Below are 16,547 nucleotides of genomic sequence, written 5' to 3' on the forward strand. Positions count from 1 at the left end.
GCCTTTAAATTACAATCAGCATCTCATTGGTTCTTGAAAACGCACGTCAGCGCGACGCGAATGACGAAAATTTCGTGTTTTCAGAAATTGAGACTGCGGAGAGGCGAAATAGCCCGGTCAAGGAAGATGGAGATAGGGAAGTTTGGTCAGTATAGGAATCTCTCTTCACGAAATGTAGCAGGTCACATGACTTATATTCGGCGTTAGTTTGAACTGCGCAGTCTCGGTTGAAAACCAGTAGTGCCGCCTATCCTCAGCACGATGCGCGAGAAAAGTGCGCACATGCACATCCAAGCCGAAAACGGGATTTTGGGCGACCGGAGTTATAGCGTTACACGAAACTTCCCTATCTCCATCTTCCTTGGCCCGGTCAAAGAGAATATACCAAGAGGAGCGGAAGCTCTAGCATTTTTTGGTAGCCCTGAGTTTTAGGGTTCTAGTTCCGGTGAGTCACGTGATCGCGAAATTCGCGTCGTCTATTCCGTAGTCTGCTAAAGTAGGGTTAGCGCATTAATCAACTGTTCTGTAGCTTCAGTTAACACTAAGACTCGGCTCTAAAATTTTGTCGATATGCAGACGACATATTCTAACCAATGAGAGGTGTAGTGAATAAGCCAATCACGAGAAACCGGATGTAGTTCCCTAAAACTCAAAGCCACCAATTTTAAATACCTTGGCAAAGGCTAAAGCTTCCGCTCCTCTTGGTATATTCTCTTTGGCCCGGTCTACTTTTACGCGCCCCCCTTGTATTTTGAAAGGGGACTGGGATTATGGCGCGCGAGTACTTAGGCATCTTATATCTTCTCCCTAGTAAACTAGATATCCCTTCTTGATTAAATTAAAAAGTAAAATAATTAAATGTTATATAGATAAATGTACCACAAACCTGTTGTACCATCTCGAACTTGTTGAATAAATTTTTTTTTTTAAATTTTCGTACCATCTTCACAAGAACGTATTTATTTTTATCAATTCAAAATATTTTATCACAATAAAAACTTGATACACTTCTTTCAAAACAAAATAAAATTATGACTTTTAAAACGTACGTGTGGCTGAAAATTGACAAAAAAAATACTTTGTGATGTGACAAAATGGACAAATAAGAAAAAGCTTCATCTTTATCATCTTTTGCTAAATTCGGAATAAATGCGAAATATTACTTGAAATAGAGAGAAAAAAATACTTATGTGTTATGCTAAAAATATCAAAATTATTTTGGGGAAATTAATTACCCATATTTCAAAAAAAAAAAAAAAAATATTCAAAAAACAGTGAAGGTTGTTGTTATTTTTGCCATTTTTGAGCGTGACAATTTTCGCGCTAATATTTACAAAAAAGCCCTGAATTTTCCTTACAAGTTTCAATATACATGTACATATGGATACAGAGCTAAAAAAAATTAATTAAATTGAAAAATAAACACCAATAAAGCAAACTTTGGCACGCTATTTTCGATTTGTTTTTTTCTTCTCGAAGTTTTCTACTAAAAATAAAATAATTTTCTGACTACAACCAAGAAGTGATATCTAGTTTATTAGGGAGAAGTTATAAATTCGCCACAGTTTTAATCTAGCTTTATCTCCGGTCCAAACGTATAGTAGGTCCGGAGTTAATCACCGCCGACTCTAAATTACAACCAGCATCTCATTGGTTCTTGAAAACTCACGTCAGCGCGTCTACGCGAATGACGAAAATTACAGTCATATTTTCCGACTGAAGAGAGGCGAAATAGCCCGGCCTCCTTTTACGTCCCCCCCCCTTGTATTTTGAAAGGGGGACTGGGACTATGGCGCGCGAATACTAAGGCATCTTAAACCTTCTCCCTAATAAACTAGATATCACTTCTTGCTACAACCAATTTGAAGTTGAACAGGTTTCTTTTTAGCGTACGTTTACAAAAGTAAACGTAGCTAACAGAAGAAAAAAAAAATGTCTAATCATTTTATTGTAATTTAATATTTTGGCCCAATACCTGGAACGTTCAAATTTTTTATATCTCGTATGATATTATTTTCTTAACATTTCACAATTTTTATTTTTTATTATTAATGAACGCACATTTAAAAGTTTTATGTTCAAAATGCCCGCAAGCTCACCTCCTTAATCATCTTCATCATTATCTTCGATTAAATATAATTAAATAAAGAAATTCTTGTATAATAATTAATTGAGAATATTTTGAGGTAGTAAATAATAATTAAATAAAAATAAATTCCGTTGCTAATTAACTTAATTCCTTCCGAATTTAATTATTAAACTTAAATCTATTCTACATACAGTGAAATAGGTTGATTTTATCTTAAAAAAAAAGAAGCTTAATTTGTCATTAAATATTAAACTTTTAAAAAGTAGTTGGTATTTAATTAGTTTAGTAATTATTTAAATTTGTACCCTATTAGTTATTTTCTTTTAAACGAATTAGTTTATACTATTTATAAATTTCTTTCTTATTTGCGTTTTGTTCTGACTCTTTAAATTATTTACTATTATACGTAATTAAATTTAAATTAAATTAATTAAGTTAGAAATAGATTAACTATATTTAACCATTCCAAGCTCCCAACCCACGTGGTCGCATCGCAATACGGAAAAACCATAAACATATTTTTTTGCAGCCTTCGTAACCATCTCAGAGGCCCACAACAGCGGGAATGCATACAACTACCAAGAATAATTGCGCTACATCCATTTTGACTCAACGTATCTAGGCGGATTTTGAGGGAGGAGCTATAGACTAATAATTATGCATGAGGAATTTTACCTTTGCGACAATCTATCTCGCTGGGCATGTTGCACCTAGGAACACGTTGTTGCTACCAACCAATGAAATTAAAGATTTATAAAGACGCCATCAGAATTATGAGACGTCGACGCGATAGTAAGTTCTCAAGGCCGGTTTACCCACAATACCCGCGTAGACACGAACATGGAATATAAATATATTGTGTCACAATGATTCCTATTAGCTGCATGAATTCCTGACCAAGGCTTATCATTTCTTAATGCCCTTCCTCCTTAGCCTGAATGAAAATTTAAATAATATATAGAACATGATCAGAAGCAAAATGTCCTTACCCTGCAACTTTGTTTGTAATTGTAAATACAATTCAAATCCTAATCTTCTTTAAAACTAATTAAAAATAAATTTACACAACCTTAAGCTCTAATACTATAATTAAACCGTTTAAATAATTAAGTACTTGTAAAATACGCCACTTAACTTTAGTTAATACAATAATTTTTCGGTAGTGATGTTTGATTTTTAAAAAGCTTTTTTTTCTTATTTTCTTTCTTTTTTTTTTTAGTTTAAAAAATGACTTAATTATTTCGCAAAAAATCGCGATACGCATTCTAACATGATGAGTGTTTTTTGGTGTTTATGTTTTCCTTTAAAATATATCATATTTTTGAATACAACGTTGAATTTTGGTTTGGTTTAGCAAATGTGATTCGTTAGCGCAATATTGGTTATTAATTATTAAAGGGGTTCCCAATAAGGCAGCAGAGAGTGGGCAAAAGTTATTCAAAATACGTCACAGGCACCACGTGACCGAGGAGACGAAGGCAAGTCTCAAAGAAACTCATTTTCATTTAGTTTTGGTTTTATTTTGAAAACTATGGCGCTTCAAAGTTCAGGGTCATTTAGTTTTGGTTCTATTTTGAAGTTCAGGGAATTGGCGTTGCAAAGACTAGTGTCCAGTCCAACTCCATACATCGTTTATGGATCTTAACGTCACGTGGTGTCTGTGACGTATTTCTAAGTAATTTCTACCCACCCGTCACTGCATTCATTGGAGACACGCCTTTAAAACGTTACTAACTTAAAAACGTTTTGAAAAAAGTTCAGAAGAAGTTAATAAAACCAAAATAATAATCAATCAACAAATTTTAATTAAACTTAGTTTTAATTAAAATTTGGATATTATCACTATATATCTAATATTATAGTCTAATTGGTATACTATATAATTTTTCTTTGTTATTGTTGTTTATTTAGTTTGAAGAATGTTTCGTTCGTTACCTACGATCAACTAAAAAATATTTTTTCCATTGATCCATACGTGAAAGCTTGGGGTGTTTGTTTATTTATTTATTTATTTATTTATTTAAAAAATAGATGTTATTTTTTAAAATCTCAATCTGTGTGATATTATTTTGGTTTTTTTGGTTAGGAAGGAAGGAAGGGGGGATCTATTTGTTAATTAATATAAGGTATTTAAAGTTTTCTCATTAACCCATTAATTGTATAATTATTTTTTTTCCTTTAATTAACGCTGGATTGTCGTCGTGAAAAATGTGTGCAATTTTCCATATTGAGCCAATACCACTGATTTGATGTTTTAATTATATATTTCTTTTTTTTTTAATTAATTATGTTAAGGTTCAGGAATTTTCTACCATAAAATGTTTTGTTTTATTTTATTTAAAACCTAAATTCTGGTCAGTTTTAATATAAAAAAAATAAATGCATCTATCGTTTATTTATTTAAAATCTAGACTTCTCGTGAACTTCTTTCTACGAAAAATTTAAAATTTGAATGACATTTTAATTTTTTGTTTTTCTCTATTATTTCCCCGACGTCTAATTAAATAAATTAACTCCCAATTAATATTAATTGTAGTTGTATAACTAATACTTGTTAATAGACACCGAGTAACGTGTTATATTTTTTAACACGTAAGAAAGAATGAATGGAAACAAAGACTCAGTATGAAAGAATTCAATTAATACCAAAAGAAAAAAAAGTTATGTCCCCAAAACGCTCCCTTCGCTGGAAATACTAAAAAAATGGTGTTTGTTTTTATTGTGTATGTTTGGAGTAGGGAAGGGATTGTTTGTTTATTTATTTATTTTTTGTTTATTTGATTATGTTGACTGGGCCATCACGGAATTTTTATGGCGATTTGAATTGGTGGTACTTCTTGACTTGGGATAAATGTAAGGTAGGACTAGTATGGCTGCGAAGCACAAGATGTGTCCCATAAAATAAAAGTTCCTGAAGTGAAAAAGAATAAACAAATGTGGTACGGAACATCAATTGTTACGAGGAGATTTTGCGTAAACATAAACATCTAAGAACTATGTCGTGTCTGGAGTCTGGTTAAAGTCTCGACGTACGCGACACAGAAAAAAAAATGCTTCCAAAATGGCTGTTCTTACAGGACCCATGGGATTTAGAGGGCAGGGTTGACACGAAGTTGTCAAATTCCCCCGATCTTTTCCGGGTTTTAAACCCCCCTCCCGATCTTTCCCGAGTTTCAACCCCCCCGATCTTTTCCCGAGTTTCAACCCCCCCCTGATCTTTTCCCGAGTTTCAACCCCCCCCCCCGATCTTTTCCCGAGTTTCAACCCCCCCCCCCGATCTTTTCCCGAGTTTCAACCCCCCCGATCTTTTCCCGAGTTTCAACCCCCCCCCCCCGATCTTTTCCCGAGTTTCAACCCCCCCGATCTTTTCCCGAGTTTCAACCCCCCCGATCTTTTCCCGAGTTTCAACCCCCCCCCCTGATCTTTTCCCGAGTTTCAACCCCCCCCCCGATCTTTTCCCGAGTTTCAACCCCCCCGATCTTTTCCCGAGTTTCAACCCCCCCCCCCCGATCTTTTCCCGAGTTTCAACCCCCCCGATCTTTTCCCGAGTTTCAACCCCCCCCGATCTTTTCCCGAGTTTCAACCCCCCCCCCGATCTTTTCCCGAGTTTCAACCCCCCCCCGATCTTTTCCCGAGTTTCAACCCCCCCGCTCCCCCGATCTTTTCCCGAGTTTCAACCCCCCCGCTCCCCCGATCTTTTCCCGAGTTTCAACCCCCCCCGCTCCCCCGATCTTTTCCCGAGTTTCAACCCCCCCCGCTCCCCCGATCTTTTCCCGAGTTTCAAAACGCCCCCCCGATCTTTCCCGAGTTTCAAAACGCCCCCCCGATCTTTCCCGAGTTTCAAAACGCCCCCCCCGATCTTTCCCGAGTTTCAAAACGCCCCCCCCCGATCTTTCCCGAGTTTCAAAACGCCCCCCCGATCTTTCCCGAGTTTCAAAACGCCCCCCCCCGATCTTTCCCGAGTTTCAAAACGCCCCCCCCGATCTTTCCCGAGTTTCAAAACGCCCCCCCCCGATCTTTCCCGAGTTTCAAAACCCCCCCCCGATCTTTCCCGAGTTTCAAAACGCCCCCCCCGATCTTTCCCGAGTTTCAAAACGCCCCCCGATCTTTAAGGGGTTTAAACCCCCCCCCCCCCCCAATTTTTCCCTGACTTTTCCGGGTTTGTGGCAACCCTGGAGTAACATGGATACACTTACCTGTAAACTAGTAATGACGATCTCAACTCAAGTAAAACAAAAGGTATTACACTATTCCCCCCGACCTTTTCCAGGTCCCCCACCCCCGGACTATTCCAGGTTTGTTATAACCCTGGAGAAACATGGATAGACTTACCTGTAAACTAGTAATGACGATCTCAACTCGAGTAAAACAAAAGGTATTACAATGTACATGACTATAAGCCTCGTAGACAGGCAAGTAATGATATCGTAGAGGATGGACATTCTACGACTCGTCTGAAATAAGGGTCGTATCGTACGACGAACCTTCACGCAAATTTACGGGTTTTTCAAAATAATTAGTAACAAGAAATATGTAAAATACTTGTTTCTTTTTTCAATGAAAGACGTTTCTTACCACGCGACCTCCTGACGTGAATACCGCGCCACCTAAAAAGGTAAGGTAATAGCCAGGATAAAAACCATGCCATATCGCCGATAAGAGATACGTCAATAGAGTTTTGTGTTTGGGCGCTCTGTCGTAAGCTATAACTTTCAACCACGATTGAGTTGATTTATTCCACGTTTCGAGAGTTTCTCTTAAATTCTGAGATATCTAAGATAAATAAAAGAGAGAAATTTTTTTAATAAATTTAAGTGACACCATAAGTTTATAAGATATGTTTCCCATAAGTATGACACTTCCTATACTTCGAAATGCTAGAGTTTTACTGAGAGCCAGTTCTAGCAGAACGACAAGCGAGAATTGAAGTACTACACTCGGTTAGTTAATTTTGCAGGGCTTATCTTCTCCTATTTAGTCTGTACAGGGATAGATTTAATTTTAGAATTAGGAATGGAGAACAGAGTAATGTGGGCGCGGACCCCCTTACACGGGACGGAGGGGTATGAAAGTAGAGGCGGGTCATAGCGACAGAGATAAAAAGGAATTACGTATTTTTCGCCGTGCCCGTCAGCAACGTCATCAAAACGTACTTTTAGTGAGCCAATAAGATAATTTAAAATGTTCGCTACGTGTTGAAGGGAGAGGCTCTATACTGGGCTATGAGTCGGACTGAAGTAAACTAACAGCGTTCTCCATTCCTACTTCTAAAATTAAATCTATCCCTGGTCTGTACTAAGCCTAGCCTTTGACAGCGCCTCTGCAGGCGTCACTTTACCTCGAATCTATGACCCAACTCACTCACTTCATGACAAGCTCTAAGCAGTTACCAGTGACAACTTATGGATGGAACATATCTTACGAACTTATGGTGACACGTAAAAGGTGGAATTTCAACAAATTCAAAATACCTCAAAACGTATAATATCGATATTAGTAACTAAATCCCATTTCGGGGTCCCATCTTTAGCGTATCCGCTGAATCCCAAACCAGCCGCGTTACAAACGGCTTCCCCTAATAGCCAAGCGTGATAGTACTTGGATCTCATAACGGACGTTGATATAAGTAGATACCATATTTGACTAAGGTACGATTCCTCATTCAGAAACTTATCGGCTTTATAAAAGGTACACAAATATTTCATTTAATATTTGATAAGTCGAGAAGTTAAAGGCCGACTTCCATCGAAAAGAGTTATAGCTAACTGAAAACCGTGCTTAGAGACTAACAATTAATCGACCGTGCCGATTTTCGAATCCATGCTGGGGTAAAAGATGGAAGGGTTCTAGCTAACTGAAAACCGTGCAATGTGGTTGGTTCTAGCGAACTGAAGATGAACAATAGAAATCCTTTTAAATTTATTTCCTCTCGAATTTTTGCTTTTCAGTTCGCTAGAACCACATTGCACGTCTTTCAGTTAGCTAGAACCCTTCCATCTTTTACCCCAGCGGGGATTCTAAAATCGGCAAGGTCGCTCCATTGTTAGTCTCGATGCTCGGTTTTCAGTTCGCTGGAACTCTTTTCGATGGAAGTCGGCCTTTAAAAACTTCACATCATTACTGATTAAAAACCCTTTCCACTTCATCCAACAAAAAACATTTTGTCGAGTTAAACTTAGGTTTAAACTTCAACCCCGTCCTTAAAAGTTTTATGAACATTCCCGAGTCACGTTTTTTTTTTTTGAAAAAACAACTGCTCAACAAGTTATTTTGAAAAACAACTCGGTTCAAAAGTCAATTTTATCAGTAATAACGAGAATTTGCAAACGACTACCAAAACAACAGGGAGCCCCAGTCAAAAAATTAAAACGCCTTATGGAAAATTACTTTTTGGTTTTTAGTTTTATAGAATTTTATTATAGGATAAAAATTATTTTATTTAGGATTAAATATAACGTAAATATAGGATTCTATAGGACTTTTTTATATATGCAAAAATATTTTTATTTAAAACAAAAGGAACTAAATAAATAAATTAATTAAAGAATTAAATGCTAGGATAGAAGTTTTTAGATTATTGGAGGATAAGTCTAAAAAAAATACAGGATTTCATAGGAATTATAGGACAAGGTTTGTACAATTTTTGGAAACCCCGATTTCCCTAATATTTCCAGGTGCAAGGGCACCTAATAACTTCGGAACTTAAATGTTAAAAAAAAAAAATCCCAAATTAGTTTACCCATGAATATTTAGTCAATTTATTCCCTGAAATTTCCAAGTACTCCCGCGGGTTTTCCAGGTTTGTACGAACCCTGTAACCCTGTATGACCTTTGGGCTCCCTGGGACATTAAAAGAAATACCACATAATTTACTTGTTATATAGGATAGAGGAAATTTGGGTACCACAACCACCAGAAATAAGGCAAAAAAACCACTGCATAAACATTTACGAAAAACAGCTGCCTGTTTTAAGGATAGAAAAAAAAAATACCAAAATTGTATTTTATACGTTACATTTTATAAAACACTTCTCCCAAACCAAAAACAAACCAAATTTGAGTGGGTAGGTATATTAGTTTTCAAACTTGAAAAATAAACCGGGGAGTGGGTGGTTGGGAATGACACAAAGTTCTAGGGTTTAAGATTGATTACCTTAACCTTGTCCCTGAAAATTGGTTAGTAGCAAAATGATACCACAAAAATCAGATAAAATTTGTCACCAAGGTAAAAGTTAAAAGAATGTTTTTTTGCAATCTCGACATAAAATATCACTTTTCTGAACAAGTCAGATCAGCACTTACTGAAGGAGATGGTTCTTGACTCGTTGATATATGCTTTTCACCATCGCTTGTCTGAGATAAAAGATATAGTACATTTTTAACTTTTTAAAAAATTTCGAGATCTTAATAACACTTTGCGGTAATAAACAATTATTTTAAAGGCCGACTTCCAGCGAAAAGGGGTTCTAGCGAACTGAAAACCGAGCATCGAGGCTAACAACGCTTGTCCGAGGTAGTTTTCGTTAAAGCGCTTTATCTCGAAATTTTTCGGGAAAACCGGTTTCCAGGTGTTACATGAGGGCGGATTAAAAGCGCCTTTCGATAAAGCGCTCTTCGAAGGCCCATGTAACCGGGCTCAGAGAAGCGACCGTTCCGATTTTCGAATCCACGCTGGGGCAAAAGATGGAAGGGTTCTAGCTAACTGAAAGTCGTGCAATGAGGTTCTAGCGAACTGAAGATACGCAATAGAGAATTTCCTGCAGGGGAAAGCAAAAATTTGAGAGGAAATAAATTTAAAAGGATTTCTATTGTTCGCTAGAACCACATTGCACGGCTTTCAGTTAGCTAGAACCCTTCCATCTTTGGACCCAGCGGGGTTTCGAAAATCGGCACGGTCGCTTCATTGTTAGTCTCGACGGTTTTCAGTTCGATAGAACCCTTTTTCGTTGGAAGTCGGTCTTTAAGGTGCAAAGACCAAGAAATGAGCTCACCAAATATCGACTATATTGTCTGCCTTCGACAAATTCTACGTAATCGTTATAAAATATTAACGGTCCGCACATGAGCGATTGAAAATGAAATATATAACTAAAGTATTCCAGAAGCGTTAAATTTCGCCTTGAATTAAATAATAAAAATTCGTACAAATTAAATACGGGTTTTTTTCGTCAAGGTGTAGGAAGCAAAAGTTACTAAAAAGAGTCTCTCTCCCACCCACATTCAGGGCAAAAAAATGTACGAAGGAAAGCAAGTTTTAATCCAACTTTGATGGATATCTACACTAAAATCAACGCAACCTCACACTGAAGCAAAAGGCAACGAGACCCCTTTATTTCGTACGGCTTAAGACCCTTTCTGACGATACAATGTTTCGACTCATTTAGATGAGTCAACTTTAGTTGAGTAAACTAGTTGTTCGACAAGTTGATTCACCAAATTATAAAATGATCACTGACCAATTTTTGCTGACTTAATTTTTAATACATCTAGTTGAGTTAAAAGTTGTATGGTCTGAAAAGGCCTTTAGACGTAGGTGAAACCATGAATAAGGACAGGAAAAAAGAAGGGGTTTTTTTTCCGTCGAAACTGATGTTATACAGGGTGTTTCTGAACGGTCTGTCAGATTCATGGGTATACACAGAGTGTTTCTGATAAGTCTGCCATATATTACGGGGGATGTTCTTTGGGAAATCAATTTTGAGTCGAAAATGTAACTTCTATCGCCATTTTGACATCCACAAAGGACACCGTTTTCAAGTTAAGACTGTAAATAGTATTTTACGGATGACCCCTTAAATTTAATTAAAAAAACTGATTTAAACTATGATTTCTAATTTAATTAAAGGGGTCATCCGTAAAACACTCATCAAATCACAACTCAAAAACAGTGTCCCTTATAGCAAAATGGAGATAGAAATTACATTTTCGACTCAAAATCGCATAAAAGAACCGAGGGGCTAATCACTGTCAGTGCCTACGGATTACGCGTGATCATTTAGGCACTGTGAAGAGTAGGAAGCTTAAAGATTACAAGTAATGACTTTAGTACAGTCAAAGGTACAGTAGTGTACACCGAATACGCTAAGTGACTGGCCCCTCGAAAAGAACACGCTCAGTCGCTCACCCCCCTTAATTTATGGCAGACTTATCAGAAACACCCTGTACATATAAATTCACGGTATGATAACATTGAAGTAGAGTGGTTAAAAAATGTGGCATATTTTGGCATCAGTCGCCTTTCTAATTTCTCGGGATTAAAACTATATCTTTCTTCATCAATTCCTGACGTTTTAAATACATTTTAACTACATTTTTCCCCCAAGAATGTGGTGATAGACTCTTTCTAGTAAAGAGAAGGTTATAACAAGAAGTGATATCTAGTTTATTAGGGAGAAGGTATAAATTCTCCACATTTCCAGCAACTTTATCTCCAGTCCAAACGTATAGTAGGTCCGGAGTTATTATATAGCCTCCACATTACAACCAGCATCTCATTGGTTCTTGAAAATTCACGTCAGCGCGACGCGAATGACGAAAATTACAGTCATATTTTCCGACTGAGGAGAGGCGAAATAGCCCGGCCTCCTTTTACGTCCCCCCTTGTATTTTGAAAGGGGGACTAGGACTATGGCGCGCGAATATTTAGGCATCTTCTACCTTCTCCCTAATAAACTAGATATCACTTCTTGGTTATAATATAGTACTTTATAGCGTATCTTTTCTGTTCAGGCGAAAGTTTCTCGGTATCATATACGAATCCATCGTGTCTACTGAAGGCTACGCTTGTTACTTTTTGCGTAGCAACCATGAGTGGCCTGAATTTATAAACGAAAATTCACCCTTAATTTCTCAGTAACCCTAATTTAGTTTTCTTTCAAATATGAGAAATTATTTTAAATTACCCCGTAATGTCAAGGGTCCATCCTCCGTAATCATATTTCATTCTTAATAAATGCATGGAGGACAAATACAGCATAGAAACCACTAAAACTATTCTACCAGTGTGGAAACGAAATAATCATTAGTTTAACCCTTTAATTAATTTATGTATTAGTATAAATAATAATGGACGTACATATGCATAAGATCTGGTCTCGCCACGTTCATTATTACGTAAGCGAGTGTTGACTGAATTACTAAATGGCTGATTTGACTTTAGTAACAATTGTAATGTTAAAAATCAGGTGTTTATATGAAGACAATGGATTGCAAAAATGTCATATTAAAGGAATAGTCTCAGGAAAAAATAAATTAAAAATTAACAGGGTTCATACAACTTTTTGAAAACTGATTTCCCTGAGTTTCCCAGGTTTTTTCCGTCATATATGAAGTAATGACAACAAGAGTTGTTTTTTTATAGTTGAAGCTACTCCTTCAGAGCAGACTTGCCTCAAATTTCTCCGAATTTTATTAAAAATTCTAAATTTCCCTGACTTTTACTAAATTATTTATTTCCCCAAGTTTTCCAGATTTCTACGAACCCTGATTAACAGAAGTTATACGAATAATTCCCACACTATTCTTAATCATCCTTGGAATAGGCAGATTAAGCTAGGTATTTCTCATAGGCCTTTCCTTGTTTCCCAGGTCATTATTTTAAAACATTTTATAGATAGTGTGAAAACAAGTGTTGCAAGTCATTTGCGAGTGCTATACGATAAATCTTGCAGTATTCTGTTGGCAACCCTGTTAAAGCGCGGTTTAAAGTTTCGAAATCGGGGGGGGGGGGGTATTAAATTTCTCTAGCCCTTTTATCTCACAGTATTGGATACAATTTCTTTAAAACGTCCCTTTCTTTTATAATTTTTATTCGTGAGACTTTTCCTTTATTATAATAAGGGTATTATCTATTCTTACTTTCCAAAACAAAAGTATCCCAGTCCAATACCAACAACCATCGCCACAGTATGGCGTACTTCGATAGATACATATTTTGGGTGTAATACTTTTCTATATATCACAGCAACAATTAAACCCACTATGTTGCAAACAACAAAATTTATCTGCAAGAACGAAATAAAAAAAAAGAAAACCATACGCGTTTCATATTTCAATCGTTTTTTTCCTGATTTTTTTTTGCGGTTTTATCTTTCATTATTATTCATATTTCTATATAAGGTTCCTTATAAATATGCAAATAGCCTATAGTTGATAAGGAAAACCGCAATAATGATATTTGATGCAATATAAGCAATTATTTCCAGAAAACAACTATAATGAGGTATTGAATTTAAATTTCACAATAATTATTTATGGGAATAATAAGTAATTTACGGTCGTTATTTTGGGAATAATAAGTAATTTACGGGCGTTATTTTGGGAAGAATATTAAATTAATGGGAATAATTAATTTACGGGCATTAATACAGGAATTCTTAATATATATATATTGGTAATATTGTAGAAAATAAATTTACGGGCATTATTATAGGAATAATTAATATACGGGCATTATTATAGGAATAATTAATATACGGGCATTATTATAGGAATAATTAATATACGGGCATTATTATAGGAATAATTAATATACGGGCATTATTATAGGAATAATTAATATACGGGCATTATTATAGGAATAATTAATATACGGGCATTATTATAGGAATAATTAATATACGGGCATTATTATAGGAATAATTAATATACGGGCATTATTATAGGAATAATTAATATACGGGCATTATTATAGGAATAATTAATATACGGGCATTATTATAGGAATAATTAATATACGGGCATTATTATAGGAATAATTAATATACGGCATTATTATAGGAATAATTAATATACGGGAATTATTATAGGAATAATTAATATACGGGCATTATTATAGGAATAATTAATATACGGGCATTATTATAGGAATAATTAATATACGGGCATTATTATAGGAATAATTAATATACGGGCATTATTATAGGAATAATTAATATACGGGCATTATTATAGGAATAATTAATATACGGGCGTTATTATAGGAATAATTAATATATGGGCGTTATTATAGGAATAATTAATATATGGGCGTTATTATAGGAATAATTAATATATGGGCGTTATTATAGGAATAATTAATATATGGGCGTTATTATAGGAATAATTAATATATGGGCATTATTATAGGAATAATTAATATATGGGCATTATTATAGGAATAATTAATGTATGGGCGTTATTATAGGAATAATTAATATATGGGCATTATTATAGGAATAATTAATATATGGGCGTTATTATAGGAATAATTAATATATGGGCATTATTATAGGAATAATTAATGTATGGGAATTATTATGGGAAAAATTAATATATGGGCATTTAAAAAATAACTTTGAACTATCAATGAGCTGATTTAAATAAAATTAATGAAAATTAATGTTTAGTACTTGTAAAATAAATTTCCATAAAATAAACCTGGCAACCAGTACTTCAAAAATTCTGATGTAATCTTGGAGTACAACATATTATTATAATTTCCCCACTACATTTCTCGTCACTGTACCGTACTCTCATCATGTACAAGCACAACAATGAAATTATAAGTTAAAAACAAAGCGACTAATTACACTCATAATCTAAATTATACACTTGGAAACATGAAACTGTGTATACAACGAATTTGTGAAAAATTAAAAACCTGTGGAACATATGACATAGTAAAAAAAAATTGTCTTGAATATTGACCTTAGTCTTCTATATAAAGGATGTCTTACTCTTACAAGGAAATATTTATTGAATTTTTTTTTTCAAGAGGGAAGTTTGGAAATTTTGAAATTAAAAGTCATTATGGTTAAAGGCTTTCTTCATTGGCAAGATAACAATCACAGCTGCATCAAATAGGACTGTAGTTGAATGACTAATAGCACGATTTAGCAATAAATTTCATTTATTTTATGTTAAGTGCCCATAAATTTGAAATTTCTTAACTCTAATTGTGGTAGAGAAATATTGGCAAATGGCAACCATCCCATAGGACAAAAATCAAAAGCTTCATATAACATGTAAGCCTACAGTAAATAATAGCCCAAAAATTGGGCTTGAATGCCCTGGGTTTCCAAATAAATGCACAGTTTTTGATTCTATTTAAAAGGGCATAAGAGTAACTGTAAGTACAAACACACACTTCCAACCCACAAAATGAATTAACAGGGTTCGTACGAAATTTTTACATTGAAAATCCCTGACTTTTCCAGGTTATCCCTGACCAAATTTTGGAAATATTTAGTATTTACCAGAGCCCACTTTTCACACCTGGCTCATATTTAACATTGCTCGAAGCATGGTTTGACATACCAAACGAAATCCCTGACATATCCCTGACTTTTTAGGAAAATATTTTAAATCCCTGACTTATTCCCCTATTTTCCATATCCCTGACTTATCCAGGTTTTCCAGGTTCCGTACGAACCCTGAATTTAAAACTAAACTGGCAGTTTTGACTGCTCAAATGCAATGAATGTTGATGAAAATGTAGGAAAGTAAATAAAGAAATTTACCTGGTCTATAGGTAGATCTATCATTGGCGCTAACCACTCGAAAGTGTGTGCGCCAGTGTAAAAACTACGATCCGCAGAAGACATTTGGGTATCTTAACAACAAAAAAGCTGATCAAGCGAAGAGACTTTATCTTCCACTTCCAGAAGACTTATGTCTGCTGTATCATTCAAATTACGTACTGAAAGTAAATTTTTTGCTTTCTCAGCGTCAAGTTTAACTAAATCTACACTAAGAGAATGACAAAAGCGGAACTTTAAGTCTTTAACAGTCTTTTATTCAAACTCTAATGAAGTGGCAGAACTCTACTCTATTCATAGAGACTTTGGCTTTTTCAACAGCTTAATTTAAACGGTATCAAAGTTAGACCTTGCACCTCTTATTCCACCTTTTGAATAACTCGATAACAATTTCTGAACGCTAATGTCAATTTGTCAAATAGGCAGGGGTGACAAAATTTGGGGGAAAAACTACGCGAAGAAGAGGGTGATGCATAGAAAGAGACAGAAAAATTTCAAAGGACCGAAAGAGATAGTGGCCAAGGCTTAGGAAAAATGCCGCTTACCGAAGAATGGGTAGCTCCGAGGAGGATAATCATGATTGGTTAACACGTTCACAGACGATAGAAGTAATCCAAAGGGCGATGATATCACAAAGGAGAACTTTAAATTGGATAGTTTAAGATTATAAAACCAATATCTAATAGATTAGGATGACAAAATAATCGCGCTAAAACCTTCCCGGTCTCACCGCCGAACCCGCGTCTCAAACTGCTGTCACGATTTAGAGAATGACAATCGGGGGTGGAGAGGGCAACCAGCCAATCGTATCGATTGAAGCGATGACGTCATTCATCACGTGACACTGTTGCAATCGATATTTCCGCGAAATTTTTGAATGATTCTACGCCATGCTTTCAGCTAGATTTTCTTTCTTCTAAACAAAAAACAGGCCAAAAACG

General features: G+C 35.5%; 1 protein-coding gene across 1 annotated transcript; it reads right to left on the minus strand.

Moving 5' to 3' along the window:
• Positions 1-944: 944 nt before the first annotated feature.
• oys (lysophospholipid acyltransferase 6) lies at positions 945-15,985 on the minus strand. The gene is made up of 12 exons (XM_089869331.1): positions 15,589-15,985; positions 12,947-13,092; positions 12,165-12,242; positions 11,992-12,084; positions 11,794-11,904; positions 10,081-10,207; positions 9,392-9,442; positions 8,963-9,053; positions 7,561-7,766; positions 6,665-6,862; positions 6,422-6,573; positions 945-5,000 (listed from the first exon to the last, which is right to left on the minus strand). The coding sequence occupies exons 1-12, from the start codon at positions 15,670-15,672 to the stop codon at positions 4,871-4,873; spliced, it is 1,467 nt and encodes a 488-aa protein (XP_089725457.1). The 5' UTR covers positions 15,673-15,985; the 3' UTR covers positions 945-4,870.
• Positions 15,986-16,547: the final 562 nt, after the last annotated feature.

This window comes from Phalangium opilio, unplaced genomic scaffold, assembly GCF_054372755.1.
Source record: "Phalangium opilio isolate 3A_F unplaced genomic scaffold, DU_Popi_V2 ptg000025l_1, whole genome shotgun sequence".
NCBI classification, from domain to species: Eukaryota; Metazoa; Arthropoda; class Arachnida; order Opiliones; family Phalangiidae; genus Phalangium; species Phalangium opilio.

What these genes read in the sequence shown, in the direction of transcription:
- oys (XM_089869331.1), bottom strand. Translation starts at nt 15,672, where the DNA reads ATGTCTTCTGCGGATCGTAGTTTTTACACTGGCGCACACACTTTCGAG. An exon ending in TAGATCTACCTATAGACCAG is followed by an intron (nt 13,093 to 15,588) that starts GTAAATTTCTTT and finishes TCGTTCTTGCAG; the next exon opens with ATAAATTTTGTTGTTTGCAA. An exon ending in GTCAAGAACCATCTCCTTCA is followed by an intron (nt 9,054 to 9,391) that starts GTAAGTGCTGAT and finishes TCCTTAAAACAG; the next exon opens with GCAGCTGTTTTTCGTAAATG.